This window comes from Chiloscyllium punctatum, chromosome 40 (genome assembly GCF_047496795.1).
Source record: "Chiloscyllium punctatum isolate Juve2018m chromosome 40, sChiPun1.3, whole genome shotgun sequence".
Lineage (NCBI taxonomy): Eukaryota > Metazoa > Chordata > Chondrichthyes > Orectolobiformes > Hemiscylliidae > Chiloscyllium > Chiloscyllium punctatum.
The window spans coordinates 45,489,075-45,508,058 of NC_092778.1; the positions used below are offsets into that span (position 1 = coordinate 45,489,075).

General features: G+C 40.5%; 1 protein-coding gene across 4 annotated transcripts in view; it reads left to right on the top strand.

The window, feature by feature from the left end:
* eef2k (eukaryotic elongation factor 2 kinase) overlaps positions 1 to 18,984 on the top strand; it is a 66,520-nt gene that overhangs the window by 15,549 nt on the left and 31,987 nt on the right. For all 4 annotated transcript variants that reach the window (XM_072559771.1, XM_072559774.1, XM_072559773.1 and 1 more), the window contains 2 exons: positions 10,750 to 10,850; positions 17,433 to 17,493. In XM_072559771.1, coding sequence (XP_072415872.1) covers positions 10,750 to 10,850; positions 17,433 to 17,493 — 162 coding nt within the window. The remainder of the gene's footprint in view (positions 1 to 10,749; positions 10,851 to 17,432; positions 17,494 to 18,984) is intronic.

Here is an 18,984-nt window from a genome sequence, read left to right on the forward strand (position 1 = left end):
TTTATTTTGCTATCACTTGTCATGGCACTACACTTCCTAATAGGCCTGTAGTGCTTTGAATTATAGGACAAAAACTTTAGCATCATCTTCCAAACTTTTGAACTCTACTACTTGGAGAATGACATAGGCATATTGGAGCATAACCTACCTCCAAGTTCCTCTCTAAGAGTCACACAATCCTAGCTCAGAACTATATTGCCATTTCTCTCTCATCACTGGATCAAAATCCTGGGATTTCCTTCTAACAGCAAGGTGGAAATGCCTACATCAGAGGGAATACATGAGTTCAAGGAAGTAGTTTCCCACCACACAATCCAAATAGTTGGGGATGAATAATAAATGCAGACTTTTGGAGTGATGTCAACATTCCATGAATGAGTTATTTAAAAATGCTTGGGAGTTGAAGTGGATTTGGTTTGATGTGTCAATTTGCTGATGTCAACATGATACAAGCTTGGAAGTGACCAAAAACACCTGCAAATTTAGAAGCTAAGAACATAAGTGAAAGCACAGTGTTAGTTTTCACATGTGCTCATACAACAACCAGCTACACAGCACCAGCAGTTTGCTTGATTCTTCCATTGTTGCTAAAGTATCAGATTTCTTATTTGACATCCATTTGTACAAGAGCAGAAAGGCTCTCTGTTTAAACATTGGGAAAACTGGAGCCATTATTTTTATTCCTTGCTCCATTCTCTAGCTATCACTCCATCTGTAAGTTTTTGATATATTTAAAAGTTGAACTTTGAGCGTTTACACTCAAATATTATTCTCCTTTCTTTTGGTGCTTTAACCAATATGGTGCCTTAACTTGGAGAAACATTTTATAAAGTAACAAAACATTTATAAAGTTTGGCAGCTTTACTAGCTCACTGTAGTTCTTGTATCCCAATTCAACTTTGGATGCAGTTGACTTGTGGGTTTGCAGCTCTGTCTTTGTTCTTCTGTTCTCGGCATCTCCTCAATGTCTTCAGTTCTTCACCTTTCTTAACTGTGTGCCTTGCTGTGGGAGTTAGTGCCAATTAATGAACACTTTTTTGAGACACTGCCCATCCTCTCTCTCCATGGCATGCCTGAACTCTAGTTGAGGCAGCCTGCGATCAGATCTCTGGTTTAGGTGGTGCGTAACCAGTCTCTGATTCGTTTCTTAAGGGTGATGGTTATGTATAGATGTCACTTCTATTATTTCATGATTGGCTTCATTAGGTGTCATTTATCTGTGGGATAGTCCCTCTCTTTTATATGGCTTTTTCTATTATTAAAGTTCATGGTTTCCTGCTGAGATACTGGGGCGTCTTTAGGTGTATCGACTTGTCTGAGAGAAGAATAGTGTGTAGGGTCAGCTTCTAACAATTTCTGTGTTCATCATCCCAAAGAGGTAATTGATGTACAGATATCAATATTGTATGAGCTGCAGAAATCTCAAGACATTTATAAGTGCGTTTTGGTTAAGAGAACTGCTTGTGTGGTTTTTAAATCTCTACATCTCTTGTATATCTGTGTAATTTTCCTGCTTTATAACCCTCCCAAAATAAGTGCATTCCGATAAATCTGGCTGCTTTTGCATTCTCAGTTAAAATTTATCACCCCAGGTGGCTGTGGCTTCAGTATTTGCATTTTCTCCTTACACTTCTTTGCTCCTGTATCTTGCTTTCCTTTAAGTCATTACCTAAACGTTCCTCTTTGTTTTAGTTTAAGTAGCTATTACACCAGATCACCAAAAGGTTGATCAAAGAACTGCAGATGCTGGAAATTTTAAACAAACACTTCTAAACAGAAATTGCTGGAGAAATTCAGTCATAAAGTTGTACAGCGTGGAAACACACCCTTCAGTCCAACTTATTCATGCCAACCAGATATTTTTGCCAGCATTTGGCCCATATCTCTCTCAACCATTCCTATTCATGTACCCATCCAGATGTCTTTTAAATGTTGTAATTATACTAGCCTCCATCACTTCCTTTGGCAGTTCATTCCATATGTGCACCAACCTTCGCATGAAAGCGTTGCCCCTCTGATCTCTTTTAAATTTTTCGGTACTACTTAAACCTGTGCCCTCTAGTTTTAGATTCCCCTAACCTGGGGAAAAGACTTTGGCTATTCACCTTATCTATGCTCCTTATGATTTTATATACTCATTCATAGGATGTGGTGTGGCTGGCTAGGCTGCATTTATTGTCCGTCCCTAACTTCTCCTTGAGAAGGTGGTGTGATACCTATTGAACAGCTGCTATCCTTGGGGTGTATGTAACCCACAGTCTATCTCCTGAGATAGTAGCCCTGATCTTCTAGTCTCTCAATGGTTGGAGACCAGGTGAGCCCTAGATAATGTGCTTCAAGACATTGTCTGAAATCCCAAAATGCAGACAGACTGGGAATTGCTTGGAACGATAAACCTCTGATGACAATTTCCCTGCTTCCAGGCACTCTCCCAAAAAAAAGTCCCAGTTCTGATTTAAAATCTCAAATGTTGGACTGTTCCAATGTACTTACCTGAATAATTACCCAGGAAATGTTAGACAGATTAAAACCTAGTCTAGCTCCTAGTTAACTACAGAACTGAATCCCTTCTCTTTCTCCGCCCCCCCCTCCCAAATAAATCACTTACATTTAATCCCCTCCCAACCTACCTCACTCACCAGCTAAGCTATTTCTTTGCCCACTTATCTGACTCGCTTGCTCATCTGACCCTCTTGCACACTTTCCTTCCTCTTTGGCTTTTCAAAGATGCTTTGGCACATTTAAACACTTCACTTAGTGGAATGCACCAACATGACAAAGAGTCACTGACCTGAAATGTTAACTCTACTTCTCTCAATAGATTCAGTGACACCTACTAAATATTTCCAGCTTTTCTTTTGTTTTATATGGTTGCAGTTGCTTTCCTTGAGGTATTAGTTGGAGCCCATTTCCTCACAGAATTCAGTATTTTACTTTCAAACAAAGATGTCTCATGGTAACCTTAGCTGTCCTAAATATGCATTCACACACAGTTTCCTGCTCAAGATCTTGAGGCTTAACTATATTCTATATATAGATTTCAAAAACAACAGAATCCCCATGTTCACTTTTTTTTTCTTTATATGGTCTCCTTGTAATGCTGGCAGAATTTAAATTATGCATTGAGGTATTGCATATACCAAGTTGGCTGACTCTTTCCCCTGAGGCTTGAGTTTAATCTGAGCAGAAAGTGTTCAAACAAAATTTGAATGAAATCACGTTGCTTTCTCTCCCAAAATATAGTTAAAATGACAATAAATGAAAAGCTGAGGCTGTTAGTTCCCAAGACAGGCTGGACAAAGCCTGCCGTTGGTTTGCAGCCCTGTGTCCAAAGTTTAAAAATAAAGATAAAACTGAAGACTTTTGTCTGCTCTCAACCCTCGCTCTCCATGCCACGTTTTGGTGCCTCATTCCCTATGCCAGCCTACCCATTTTCCACAGCCCTTCATACTCTCAATCATTCCAATGGCTTTTTGTCTTTTCAATTCCATTTCAGAAACCCCATCAAAACACTTACTATCTATTAATCAGGAGGCATCATGGCAGAAATAAAAGTTAGCAGTCTTTTGAGAATCACTCTTATTAAGTTAAAAAAAAATCCAAATAACTTGAAATTCTTTAGTTAATCCCTTGTATAAACCATCATTTCATCTGAGTGTTTAATGTATTTTGGAAAAAACAAGAAGTTGGAGCTGTCTGTCAATAGGTACCCAATTGTGAAAATGACATTTTGGCAAATCAGTTATGCGGAACAAATCCTATAAAGATTTTCTGTGAACAGCTATGCTGAAATAGTTAGCATTTAAAAAAAACTCTACTTTGGGTGTCTTCACCAAACGTGAAAAGGATGCCACTTTACATGTGCAATCTTCGCAGCGCACTATCCCAAAGAGCCTTTGAACCTACTCCAAGTATTCCGGGGGTACCTCCGCTCTCCAAAGGGGAATCCTGGCTATTGAAAAGAAATGCACTTAGAACAGACCTGCTCCTATCTGATCTACTGTCCACACTCCAGGAGTGCTAAAGTCCAAAAACAGAATATCTGTTCTCAAATGTTAAAATGGCTGTTGTGATCCACCTGTACAATTATGCCCATGACATTATACCAGCATAACATTAAATTTTAAACTAATTGTGAGATCTGGGAAAATACAGCTTGTAATCAGTTTGTAAATTCCTTTAGTAGGACATTCCCTGGTTTCAGTGAAAACAAAGCTGTTTAATTGTGAGACAATTTCAAAGTGCACTTGTATAGAAACCAGGCTATTTAATAGTCATCAGAAGCTCTGATGTGCAAAGAAATTTATAGACTGCTGTTTTCTCTTGGCTCTTGCAACTAAAATTTAATGGAAATAATTATTACTCTGATTACTGATATCCTACTTGGGGGAATGAACTTCAGCTCAATAAACATGGTTGTTTCTATCATGTTCAACTCTTTTACCATTGCACTTACAACTGTGACGCTCCACCTACTGTAGCCTCGCCTATAAATACAGCCAATCCTAGTGACCAGCTGCTGTTGGGAATTGCGCATGCATGATCCTATTCATCTCTAATCCTGCCAAAACAATGAGAAATATAGCTGTACTGGGTTCTGGAGTGAGATTTAGGATTCCTGTATTCGCCTGGCTTTTTCACTGCAATGGAGACACACATTGGGGCCAACCTTTTAAACTAACTGGACAATGCAATTTTTATAAGAAATATAAATCCACTCTGATTTCTGAGCAGTTATAAATTGTAACATAGATCCTTACAGCAGTTGTTTGAAAGCATGCCTAAAACACGACTGTTTGTTGTCACGTTGATCTGAAGTGTAACTTGCAGCAGCTCAGAAAATCAAGGCAAACATATATGAAACATATACTGTTGTGCCCCTCAGTTAAATGTATAATGTACCACAAAATGTTGTTTTTAAGATGTTGTATTCCCATGTGAAATTTGTTAAGCTAGCCTCTTTTGTTATTGGTGGTTATGATATTCAATGTTTATTGCAGTTTATATACTGTGACCAGAAAGAAAATGCTGGAAGAACTCCGGTCAGGCAGCAACTGTAGAAAGAGAAATGGTGTCAACAAAAGGTCACCTTTTAGAGTCATAGAGTCACAGAGATGTACAGCATGGAAACAGACCCTTCAGTCCAACCCGTCCATGCTGACCAGATATCCCAACCCAATCTAGTCCCACATGCCAGCACCTGGCCCATATCCCTCCAAATCCTTCCTATTCATATACCCATCCAAATGCCTCTTAAATGTTGCAATTGTACCAGCCTCCATCTCATCGTCTGGCAGATCATTCCATTCACGTACCACCCTCTGCGTGAAAACGTTGCCCCTTGCGTCTCTTATATATCTTTCCCCTCTCACCCTAAACCTATGCCCTCTAGTTCTGGACTCCCCGACCCAGGGGAAAAGACTTTGCCTATTTATCCTATCCATGCCCCTCATAATTTTATAAACTTCTAAAAGGTCACCCCCTCAGCCTCCAATGCTCCAGGGAAAACAGCCCCAGCCTGTTCAGCCTCTCCCTGTAGCTCAGATCCTCCAAACCTGGCAACACTCTTGTAAATCTTTTCTGAACCCTTTTCAAGTTTTGCAACATCTTTTCGATAGGAAGGAGACCAGAATTGCACGCAATATTCCAACAATGGCCTAACCAATATCCTGTAGAGCCGCAACATGACCTCCCAACTCCTGTACTCAATACTCTGACCAGTAAAGGAAAGCATACCAAACACCTTCTTCACTATCCTATCTACCTGCGACTCCACTTTCAAGGAGCTATGAACCTGCACTCCAAGATCTTATTTGTTCAGCAACACTCCCTAGGACCTTACCATTAAGTGTATAAGTCCTGCTAAGATTTGCTTTCCCAAAAAGCAGCACCTCGCATTTGTCTGAATTAAATTCCATCTGCCACTTCTCAGCCCGTTGGCCCATCTGGTCCAGATCCTGTTGTAATCTGAGGTAACCCTCTTCGCTGTCCACTACACCTCCAATTTTGGTGTCATCTGCAAACTTACTAACTGTACCTCTTATGCTCGCATCCAAATCATTTATGTAAATGACAAAAAGTAGAGGGCCCAGCACCGATCCTTGTGGCACTCCACTGGTCACAGGCCTCCAGTATGAAAAACAACCCTCCACCACCACCCTCTACCTTTGAGCCAGTTCTGTTGTGTAATCGGAATTCTATTCTTATCTAGCTGTCTCTTTTGATAAATCGTCCATGGGACAAACTATTGATAGAAAGCAAATATTGGACCTAAATAAGCATATACCTGAATGCTTGCTGCACGAAAGCACAGTGGCTCAGTGTTTAGCACTGTTGCCTCACAGCACCAGGGACCTGGGTTTGATTCCCATCTTGGGCCACTGTCTGTGTGGAGTTTGCACATTCTCCCCGTGTCTGTGTGGGTTTCCTCCGGGTACTCCAAATTACAGATTACATTACAGTGTAATGATTGCAGATTACATTCCAGTTTCCTCCCACAATTCAAAGATGTGCAGGTCAGGTGAATTGACCATGCTAAATTGCCCATAGTGTTAGGTGCATTAGTCAGTGGTAAATATAGGGTAGGGTGAGGGTCAGTATGGACTTGTTGGGCCAAAGGGCCTGTTTCCATACTGTGGCGAATCTAATCTAATAAAAAAAAGCACCAGAAGCTTCAACCTGTTGGGTTCAATGAACTGAGTTTGTAAAGGATAGTTTGTGGTTCTGTTGACACTTCTTAATTCTGCGTTTGGTAGGGTTTTTTTAACTAAAGTGTAAATGGGTTCTATTAGATTATTCACTTCTCAGTTGTACTTATTTTTATGACTGGGCATATGTTCCTTCTGCCCTGTCTATAAAAATGTGGCAACTGAATCCACAGCTGTTATACTATTCCTTTAATGGCATCGTTATCTAGATTCTTTTAACAAGCGTTTAGAGTTTCCGCCTTGCTCATGAAGCACAGCTGTGAAAATTGGTGGGTGAAACAGCTATCCAGATACATTACTATTTTAACTAATATTGTGCATTCTAATAGGAGTTCTGAATTTCAATTTGGAGGAAGCTGAAATAATATTTTCCTTGTAAATTTAAAATAGAAGTTGAGAAAATAGTTAAATTTCATGTTTCATTTCAATTTTGTGAGTAAATGGTGTGTGAGTTTACCAGAACATAAAAAGGAGCATGATTGGACAATTATAAATATATGGCTGTGAATGTTCACAAAAGTCCATTTGTTCTTTAAATCCATGTCTTCTTTTTAAAAGGGGTTCTTGTACCAAGAAATCGCATACCTTTTGAAACAAGAGGCTGGGTTGCTTAACCACACTTGGAAAAGCATAATATGATTAGAGCATGTCAGGATGCTTTTACTGAAAAGAAATCTTATTGAACATATTTATTAGAGTTCTTGAGGATGTAACTAGTTAGGTGGGAAATGGGGAGCTAGCAGATGTAGTATACATGATTTCCAAAAGGTTTTCAGTAAGGTACCACACAAAAGATTAAGAGACAAATAAGTGCATATGCAGTAGAAGGTAATATAGATGAAAGATTGGTCAGCAGACAGGAGACAAATAGTGGCATAAATGGGACATTTTCATGTTGGCAGAGTGAATAGTGGAGTGCCACAAGGACCAGACCTGGTAACCTCAGCTACTTACAATATGCATTAATGACGTGGATGAAGTATCTAAGTTTGCAGATAAGTAGTTTGATTTTATTTTATTTATTGTCATGTATCCCAGAGTGCAGTGAAAACCTTTGTTTATGAGTAGTACAGGCAGTTCATAGTAAGATAGGATGCACAGAACAAAAGATTTTAGACGGAGGTGTACAGTTAACATTGTACAGATCAATATTAGCAAGATCAGCATTATTTGAGGCTAGTCAGTCCATTCATTAGTGTAATAATGGCTGGGAAGAAGCTGTTCCTGAACCTACTGGTACATGTGTTCAGGCTTCAGTGTCTTCTGCCTGATGGAAGAAGTTGAGGGAGCTCGTTACTGGGGTGTGAAGGATCTTTGATGGGGAGCCTTTCTGCAGCAGCAGGCCATGTAAATGGAGTCCATGGATGGAAGGCTGGTTCCTGTGATGTCCTGGATTGTGCACACCACCCTCTGTGTAGTTTCCTACGATCCTGGGCAGAAAGTTGCTATACCAGGACATCATGCACCCAGACAGTATGCTTTCAGTTGTGATCTGTAGAAGTTGGTCAGTGTCCTTATGGACATGCCAACTTTCCTGAGCCCCCTGAGGAAAAAGAATCGTTGTTATGCCTTATTGACCATTGCAACTACACGAGAAGACGAGAACAGGTTGTCAGTTATCGTCACTTCTAGGAACTTGATACCCTCACTGTTTCAACCTCCATTATATTGATGTAGGTGAGGGGTGTGTTCTCCTCCTTTCTTTCTGAAGTCACTGATCAGTTCTTTTAGTTTTGCCAACATTGAGAGAGAGGTTGTCCTCATTGCATCACTTCAAGCCTTCTATCTCCCTTCTGTATTTTGACTCGTTGTTAGATATCTGTCCTACTACAGTGATGTTGTCAGCGAACTTACAGATGGTGTTTGTTTGGAATTTGACAAAAAGGTTGTGGGTGTACAGGTAGTATAGTAGGGGGCTGAGGACACATCCTTGGGGGGGGGGGGGGGGGGGGGGGGGGGGGAGAGAATGCAGTGTTCTGTTATTGTGGAGGGGGTGCAGTTACCTATCTTCACTGCGGTCTGTGGGTCAGAACGCTGAGGATCCATTTGAAGAGGATGGAGCTGAGAACAAGATCATGGAGTTTCAAGATCAGTCTGGAAGGGATAACTGTTGAAGGTGGAGTTGTGGTCAGTGATCAGGAGTGTGATGTAGGTGTCCTTGTTGTCCAGATGCTACAGGGATGAGTGCAGTTCTAAGGATATGGCATCTGCTGCGAGCCTGTTGCGCTGGTAGGCAATTTGTAGGGGGTTGTGGCAATCTGGGAGACTGGAGTTCATGTGGGCTGTGACCAGCATCTTGAAGTGCTTATTGAGGTCAGAGCCACTGGGTGGTAGTCGTTAAGAGACATTGTATGTTATTTGTCAGGTACTGGTATGACTGTGGTCTTCTTAAAGCAGGTGTGAACTATGGCTTGTAGCAGGGAGTGGTTGAAGATGTTGGTAAATACTTCTGCCAGTTGGTCCGGGCAGGATCTGACTGCTTGAGCGGGAGCACCACCTGGACCTGTTGCTTTCCTTCGGTTGACTGTCAGGAAGATCTGACATCTGCAGCGGTGACCGAGGGGACAGATGTATCCAGGGCTGTTGGGGGCAAGCGTCACTGTGCCACTGGTATGGCATTCTGCTTGAACCGAGTATAGAAAGCATTGAGTGTGTCATGGAGGGAATGTCCGCTATCTTGCCATGCTTCATTTTGTATGGTGTAATGTTTAGGCCTTGCCAAAGGCAGCCAGAGTTTGTTTGGTAGGTATGGGCCTCTAACCAGGTCCGGTACTGTCTTTTGGCATTCCTGATGGCTTTGCAGAGGTCATACTTGGATTTCTTGTATTCGTGTGTGATGTGCGACATGGATGCTGCACGTCTGGCCTTCAGTGGGGAGCGGATTTCCAGGTTCGTCCAAGGTTTACGGTTAGGGAACGCTCTGACTTGTTTGGCATGCAGTCCTCCCCACATTTGGTAATGAAGTCCGTGACAGTGGAGTACTCATGTAGGTTTTCCTCCGAGTACGTGTGTACAGTGCAATCCACCGATTCCAAGCAGTGCCAAAGATGGTCTTCTACAAGTTTGGACCAGCGTTGTACTTCCTTTTGAGAAGGATCCTCACATCCCAGCTGCTGCTTGTAAGTTGGGAGGAGGAACACAGCACTCTGATCTGATTTTCCCAAGTGTTAGCTGGCAAGGAGGACATAAAGAGATGTAAACAGTTTGGGGTAAGGGCAGCAGAGCAACAAATTGATTATAATGTCGGAAAGTATGAAGTTATTCACTTTGGTCATAAGAATGGAAAAGTGGAATCTAATTACAAGAAATGAGAAAATTATAAGTGATGTTTAAAAAGATTTGGGTGCAATTGTATAAGGAACTGAAAGGTCGCATGCAGGTACAGCAAGTAATTAGGGAGGCAAATTGCATGTTAATCTTCTTGCAAGGGATTGGAATACAGGAATAATGAAGTCCACCTACAGGTTTTTAATGAGAGCCTATCTGAAGTATTATTTGAAATGCACATTTAAGAAAGGGTATACTTGCGGACGAGGTAGTACAGTGAAGGTTCTTTAAATACATCCCTAACCTGAAGGAGTGCCCTACGATGAGAGGCTGAGGAGATTGGACCTATCTTCTCTAGAGTTTAGAAGGATTAGAAGCAATCTTGTTAGGGCATACGAGAATCTGAAGGTGCTTGATAGAAGCAGGTCATTTCAGACTGAGATGAGAAGAATGTGCTTCACAGGGTTATGAATCTTTTGGAATTCCCTACCCTAGACTCTTGTAGATATTCCACCATTTGCGTACGTTTAAGGCTGCGGTAAACAGATTTTTGGTCACTCGAAATCTGCCAATATCAGAATTTGAAGTCCAAAATTGATCATGATTGCATTGAATGCCAGAGCAGGCTAAATGGTCTATTCCTCCTATTTTTTGTGTTCGTATCTTTAGCTGTGGTATAAACCAACTTATACAAATATAAAAGTGGTCTAGTCAGAAAGCCTATGTACATTTTAAATGCTTAGTTGGTACTAGATCTGTTTCATCTGTTTTCCAGGCTGCCTGGAAGCATGCATTTGAAAAAGCCAAACACATACCTGATCCTTGGGCAGAATTCCATCTGGAAGAAATTGAGACTGAATCAGCAACTCGTTACAGGTCTATATTTCTTGATGCTTTAGTTCCACCTTTTTATTTTTGTGTCTGAAATACATGCCTAAATGTCAAGAAAACTATGCTGTATGAACCTATTGAACAGAATTTAATGCAAAGTACGTGGAATTGAGTATTGAGGCTGAGAATTTTGAGATTTGCTGGTGTTTTTGTTCATGAACTACCATTTAATGTGCCAGACCATAAATGCACTGTGCTGATACCTATGGCATATCTCAACTGCTAATTGAAATTCAGCAAAACAATGAAGAATTTTCTTGTTTAAAGGGCAATTTTATGTTCTTCCTTGAACCTGGTACTGTTTTAAATGGAGAGGGAATAATAATGTGATACTGTTTGAGATCATTAGCCTCCCTCCTGACATTACTTGAAGTCACCCCAACTTGGGAAGTGTTTTCCTTCAATTAGCTTTCTTCCAGAAACAAGCTTACATAGACCTAATGCACGACTTGTTTGAGGGCTGGAAAGAGTATCAATTCATGACTATACACAAATATTTTACAACCTACTCATGGCTGGATAAGGAAACTCACTTTATGTGGTGCAAATTCGTAGGGTTTGGGAAGATGTGTTTGTGTGCTGAGATAGTAATATCCTTTATTGGGTCAGCATTTGGGATACTACTGTTGTCCATAGTGTCATAGCTAGGGAGAGAAGACATCAGGCAGGATTTTCTTACACTATTGATGTGTTTGTTTCAAATTTAAGTTTTTTTTTGTAGAATAGAGTTTGAAGAATTTTGGAGATTTATGGATTATTTTGTTTTGAAGTGGCCAATGACAGGATAGTGGATTCTTTTTTAAAAAAGGAGTTTTTTTGGGAACTACAGGATTTCAGATAATTGCTGATCTTAGTTGCTTAATCTCACTTATGAGCAAACACTTGGCTGTTCTACCATGTGTTTTTAAGGCTGTTCTGTTTATACAGTGCTTTGAAATCTTGAAGATTGTTCTGGATTTTGAGTTGTGGGTAGGGAGCCTGCTAAAGAGGAAGTTGCTCAGCTCCTGTCTCCTATTGTAGAAGCACCTTCTGTGGTGAATTCATAGTGAAACTTGAATGTCCTCATGAAGAGTAACCAGGAGACGTTATGGTAGTGTTGACTGAGCAGGTTACAAGTGCCAGTATCCCACAGATAATTGCCAATGTTTGACACATGTCTGTATATACAGAACGTCAGACTAACAGCCGTCTGAACATCTCAAACCTTAGCCCTTTTGATTTCAAGGACTGAGACTTGTTAGGCATAAGTGTGTATTTTTCTTATAAAAGTTAATCTCTGAGGAGAGAAATAGTTTTTTCCCTTTTACTGTGCATGTATGTACACATTTTGAGTTTTTTAGCAATATAAACATTTGTCTTTTCATATTAAGTGTTAACCAGTTTTGTTTTATAATCAACCAAAAACATTGGGTTTGTAAAAGAAACTTTGGATCTGTTTACTTGAGACTAATATAGAGAAAGCATACGATTGGCCGTGTTTGGTGGTGGGGGGGGGGGGGGGGGGGGAAGGGAACACAATTCAATTTACGGTGAAGTGGGATGAGAGAAAGTAAGTACACTCCTCCCATTTTGGTCATAGTACTATCTCGTGACCTCTGCTGAAAAGTGAGATGGATAAGCCCAAAATTCAACTAAAATGTGATGTCCACTTTGTCAGTAGGCCAGCAGCTCACTGTCTAGGATATTGCATGAAAAGTGCACATTTGGGTTAAAGTGCCAGTGCCTGTGGAAACTGTACACTAAGATTGATCACAGACATCATAAAATCATAGTGTAAAAGGTATATGTTTAGCTCATCCTGCCAATACCAACTGTGCAAATAAACCCATTCACCCTATTCTTTCCCCTTAAACATGCAGTTTAATTTTTGCTTTTCCAGAAATAATCTGATTCTCTTTAGCCAGTAACTACTGGCTCTGGTTACATTGCCCTTTCAGACAGTGTACTCAAAACCAACTCATTGTACTAAAATATATTTAATTCAATCCGTTGTTTGTCTTTTATGCTCGCTGTCTCTCGCGCGAACTCTCTCTCTCTCTCTCTCTCTCTCTCTCTCTCTCTCTCTCTCTCTCTCTCTCTCTCTCTCTCTCTCTCTCTCTCTCTCTCTCTCCCCCTCCCTCTCTCTCCCCGCCCCTCCACTTGCCCCAGAAAAGTAAATTAGTTTAAATCTGTACCCTATGATTTACTGACTTCACATCTATGCTGTCAAAATCTACTCTGTCACCTCTCGCCATGCACTTATCTAGTAAATCTGCTCTGTCTCCTGTCCAGATATTTTAAGGAAACATCTAATCTTCCACTAGAAATTAACTACTTTTTATAGCATTATAAAAGAACCTCAGCCACATGATTTATTTCATTTTTAGTAATTTTAATTTAATTGATTTTCTTCTGTTTTAAAACTTACTTGGATATTTTTCATGTCTTAAAGCATTGCTGAAAGCTCCTGTATGTCAGAGGACACCCTTTAAATAGCAACACTGTAAGCAGAAACAGTAACACTAGCTGACTACAGCAAAGCTACAGCAATGCATTGTAACCTAGATTTATTATTATACTTGGCATTCAGCCATTTGGTCAAACTTGCAACTCTGCAGTTCATGGGAAATCCACTGGGAATGAACAATCATGTATGAATGTCAACATATAAAACACCTCCCCACCTATATAATTTAAAGCATCTACTAATTCCTTTATGTTCTTATCAGCACATTGTTGCTGCAGAGCATCACAGGAGAGGTAATGATATCTGTTGCAGACTAAAGTGTGCAGCTGCTATCCAGATTCATACATTTTTCGAACCATAGGCCAAAAATAGATGCATCGGTTCTTATTGGAAGTGTGAGTACAATACTACAACTTCGTGGGAAAATAATAATCTGGAGATCTGATTGTCAAAGAGGCAACCTCACTATTCTCACTTTTTGTTCATATGATGTTAAAAATTGCACAACACCAGGTTATCATCCAACAGGTTTATTTGGAAGTAGAAGCTTTCAGATCCTTGTTGCTTCGTCAAGTAGCTAGTTGGGTAAGGTCATAGGACACAGAATTTATAGTAAAAGATCAAAGTGTCATACAACTGATGTAGTGTATTGAACAAACCTAGATTACTGTTGACTGTTTAATGTCTTAGACTGGGGATACAGGTTTCAATTGATTAATATGTAAATCCCAGAACTACTTTCAAGTCACAGTCTCAATATAACTTAAGGTTTTATTAAAAAGAAGCATCTCAGTTCAGACAGTGAGGTTAGAGTCGGTCTGTATCCCAACCTTGAGTTAGACTAGTTCTATGTCCAAAGTAGGAATTTATAAAATGTCACATAGATTAACTACCTACAAGTTGTGCTTTTTGAACAAAATAAAATGTATCTACAAACTCAAATCTTCTATTGTACTTCCAAACAAACCTGTTGGACTATAAACTGGCATTGTGATTTTTAACTTTGTCCACCCCAGGCCAACACTGGCACCTCTACATCATGGCATTCATAGGATGTGTTACATAGCTGTTGAGCAGTGGTTAAAATTCGACACAGTATTTAACAACAAGCTGTTCTAGCAGAATATCATGCCATAGGGTATTGAACCTTCTTTTAGTAACTGCTTCTTCATGTTGCAGCTGTTACTTTTCAAGGCTAAAAATATAGTCTGTGTATAATGTGGGGGCCTTTTTTTTATCCCAGTGAAAGTGGGGAGTACCCTTTTTTTGGAAATGACAACCTCCCTGGTCTCTTCCTCACTTAAATTCTATAACATTATTTTCTCCACTATTATACCCAAGTGACCATATGTCTGCAGTTGGAGAATAAATGTCTAATGACTTAAGGTCATCACAACAAAGCCTTATCTTTCTTCCTGGACATCTGACCCACATGCCTTTTCCATCAAGGTCACTGAGTTACAATCAGTATGAGGAACCCTGGCTGGTCTGGTAAAGGTGTTTTCTGATCAGGTGTACCCTAAAATTCTGTGGGAAGATAGGGAAGTGATTGCTGGCCCCTTCCTGAGATATTTGTATCATCGATAGTCACAGGTGGGGTGCCAGAAGACTGGAAGTTGGCTAATGTGGTGCCATTATTTAAGAAAGGTGGTAAAGACAAGCCAGGGAACTATAGACCAGTGAGCCTGACGTCAGTGGTGGACAAGTTGTTGGAAGGAATCCTGAGGGACAGGATGTACATGTATTTGGAAAGGCAAGGACTGATTAGGGATAGTCAGCATGGCTTTGTGCGTGGGAAATCATGTCTCACAAACTTGATTGAGTTTTTTGAAGAAGTAACAAAGATGATTGATGAGGGCAGAGTGTTGGACGTTATCTTTCTAGACTTCAGTAAGGTGTACAACAAGGTTCCCCATGGGAGACTAATTAGCAAGGTTAGGTCTCATGGAATACAGGGAAAAGTGGCCATTTGGATACAAAACTGACTGCATGGTAGAAGACAGAGGGTGGTGGTGGAGGGTTGTTTTTCAGACTGGAGTCCTGTGACCAGTGGAGTGCCACAAGGATTGGTGCTAGGTCTACTACTTTTCATCATTTATATAAATGATTTGGATGTGAGCATAAGAGGTATATTTAGTAAGTTTGCAGATGACACCAATATGGGCAGTGTAGTAGACAGCGAAGAAGGTTACCTCCGAGTACAACGGTTTCTTGATCAGATGGGCCAATGGGCTGAGAAGTGGCAGATGGAATTTCGATAAACGCGAGGTGCTGCGTTTTGGGAAAGCAAATCTTAGCAGGACTTATACACTTAAGGGTAAGCCCTTAGGGAGTGTTGCTGAACAGAGAGACCTTGGAGTGCAGGTTCATAGCTCCTTGAAAGTGGAGTCGCAGGTAGATAGGATAGTGAAGAAGGTATTTGATATGCTTTCCTTTATTGGTCAGAGTACTGAGTACAGGAGTTGGGAGGTCATGTTGCTGTTGAACAGGACATTGGTTAGGCCACTGTTGGAATATTATGTGCAATTCTGGTCTCCTTCCTATTGGAAGGATATTATGAAACTTGAAAGGATTCAGGAAAGATTGACAAAATGTTGCCAGGGTTGGTGGATTTGAGCTATAGGGAGAGGCTAAACAGGCTTGGGCTGTTGTCCCTGGCGTGTTGAGGCTGAGGCTGTGGGGTGATTTTATAGAGGTTTATAAAATCATGAGGGGCATGGATAGAATAAACGGACAAGATCTTTTCCCTGAGATGGAGGAGTCTGGAACTGGAGAGCATAGATTTAGGGTGAGATGGGGAAGATTTAAAAAAAAGACCTATGGGGCAACATTTTCACACACAGGGTGCCACGTGTATGGAATGAGCTGCCAGAGGGAGTGGTGGAGGCTGGAACAATTGCAACATTTAAGAGGCATTTGGATAAGTATATGAATATGAAGGGTTTGGAGGGATATGGGCCGGGTGCTGGTAGTTGGGACTTGATTGGGTTGGGATATCTGGTCGGCATGGACGAGTTGGCCATCTCTCTGACTATAAATGCTCAGGCCAATTGTAGAATTCTGAATCGGGCTAAAACTTAGATCATTTAACTTAATACTGATAGTTACTGTTCATTACGGGGAGCCTCCGATCTGGATGGCTTATTGTCACATTGTTCGCGGCATTCTTTTATTTTCTCATGTCTTTTCTTGATCAGTGCTGGCATGCACCCTTGATGCCAGCTATCTGCCTATTACCGACATCTAACTGTGCCTCCAAGCAATGTTTGTTACCTTGTTTCAGACCATTCCTGTAGATATCTGTTGATATTATGGTGTGGGAAAGCACTTTGTACAACGTGGCTTGGCTGGTAGGAATCTAGTCTTCAGAGGTTGTTGACTGATTTTGGCATTCCACCACCTGGCCAGGAAACTCTTCAAGGGCCAGTTTACTGGGTTTCCCTTTCAGAAAAATTATACAAGAGTAACATTCCGTAAGTTGATGTCAATTGTTGGTTCTTCTGAGAAAGTCAGGTTGGGTAGAGCAGTCAGCTGAACAAGCAAGCTGATTATTCACAGAGCATTCATTATACTTTACAACTGACTAAAATTTGTTAGATTGTCATAGAAGGCGATATTAGATTGTGTGAGCAAATCATTAATGTAGGAAACATGGGATCCACGTACGGTAATATCTGAAACCTGAGTGCCAGAGAAAAGGTTTTGTAAAAAGCTGTAATGATCAGATTCTTTTTTTAGAGCCACTTTAGGTAATCCAGAAGTTCTAGTTGTTGGACTTTACAGATAACCAGATGGTCTGAATGTTTGACTTGGCTTTCCTACATTGCAGGGAGACTGAACTTCAAAAGACCCTAAAAGACGCTACATAAACATACATTTTATTTTTATGTTTGCTGATCCTGGTCGGATGAGCTTAATTCACTTGATGACTTGAAGAGGAAATAACCTTCAAAAAAGAGTTTCCAATCTCCCTGTTGCCCTTTCCTGGTCATTAATGGCCTGGTGATGTCCACCCCAGTGTGATGGGGTGTGTGGTTGTGTAGAAAGTGAGAGAACAAGTTGGTGTGGAGAAATTATTCAGAATTCATTAATTTATCTCTCTTGATTTTCTGTGTTAATAGATACAATGCTATTTCAGGAAAATGGGTCGAAGATAAAGTATTCGTGAAAATGGCAAAACAGGTAATACTACTATTGTTGTAAAAATTAACATTTTTATACTATTTCATATAGCAGCTGTTTTAGATCTTGCTGTTAAGTATTTTGTCTGTTTTATCTACATATGGTACTGTTAATCCAAACAAAGTAGCCAAGGAGCATGGTCCCAGGTCATTGCCAGTTCTCAGCTGGTTGTAGAAGGTTTACTCTGCAGGAGTTATTTTCCTATTCTTGAACCTAGTTAGCATTGAACAAGAAAGAGTGCCCTGAAAAGCAACCTGTCTAAATGGGACATGGACATGTGTTTCTTTGATCAATCTTTACCCAGTGGTAGTATTCTCATGTCTGTATCAGAAGGCTATATATTTAAGGCCCACTATTTTGAAAAGAATTGCAAACAAAGGGTAGAACCAATGAGGGACTGCTGCATTGTTGGAATGTCAATGCAGAGGAAATACTGTAGTTTTGGTGGTGCCTTTTTTTGACAAGACTTTAAACCAAGGTCTCATGTGCAGTCTGAGATATACAAGATGTAAGAGCACCATATAAAAAAGAGCAAGGGAGTTTCCTCTGGTGCCCTGGCCAATGTTGCATCATTGTGGGGCCTAGCTGTTCAGTCATGCTTTCCAAAATGATAATGGTGACTGCATTTCAAAAGTACTCAATAGACCCTCAGTTACTTTTTGAAATACCCTGACATCGTGATCGGCATTGTTTAAATACAGAATTTAAAAATATTTGTAATACAAATAACAGCATTGTTCTATATGCTAATGAAAAGCACAGCTTGTTTTTTTTAAGATTAGATTAGATTCCCTACAGTATGGAAACAGGCCCTTCAGCCCAACATGTTCACACCGACCCTCCGAAGAGTAACCCACCCAGACCCATTTCCCTCTGACTAATGCACCTAACACTATGGGCAATTTAGCATGGCCAATTCACCTGACCTGCACATTTTGAACTGTGGGAGGAAGCCAGAACACCCGGAGGAAACCCGTGCAGTCTCCACACAGACAGTCATCTAAGGCTGGAATCGAACCCTAGTCTTGAAACTCAATGTGTATATTAACGAGGCCTAGTATGCACACATATATATACTGTCATCCGAGATTCTCCAATAGTTTTAATTAGGTCACAAATTGACCTAATCTTTAGTTCTGCTGCTGTTCTACATGAAAACAGCTTTCTGCCTGTTTCATCTTGCATAGAACTAGGTGGTACTGTGTCTCCTGTAAACAATTGGTTCTTTTGAGTAGATTGCCATCGTGTTTCTTCAACTTTGTAATATACCTTGAAACAGCTGTAGTGGATGCACTGTTGATCAGGTTCTTTACTCCTTGCTTCCCTCAATGCTACGCACCTTACTGAAAACCACCTGCTTCTGAGCCTGCTATAACTACCAAATCTGTTGAGCACCCGTTAAATGGGATTGATGTAAGGTGATTTTGGATCTTGCCATACTCCACTTAGCTTTCTACTATCCTTGCTGAAATTTGAGCATAAAGATAGTTT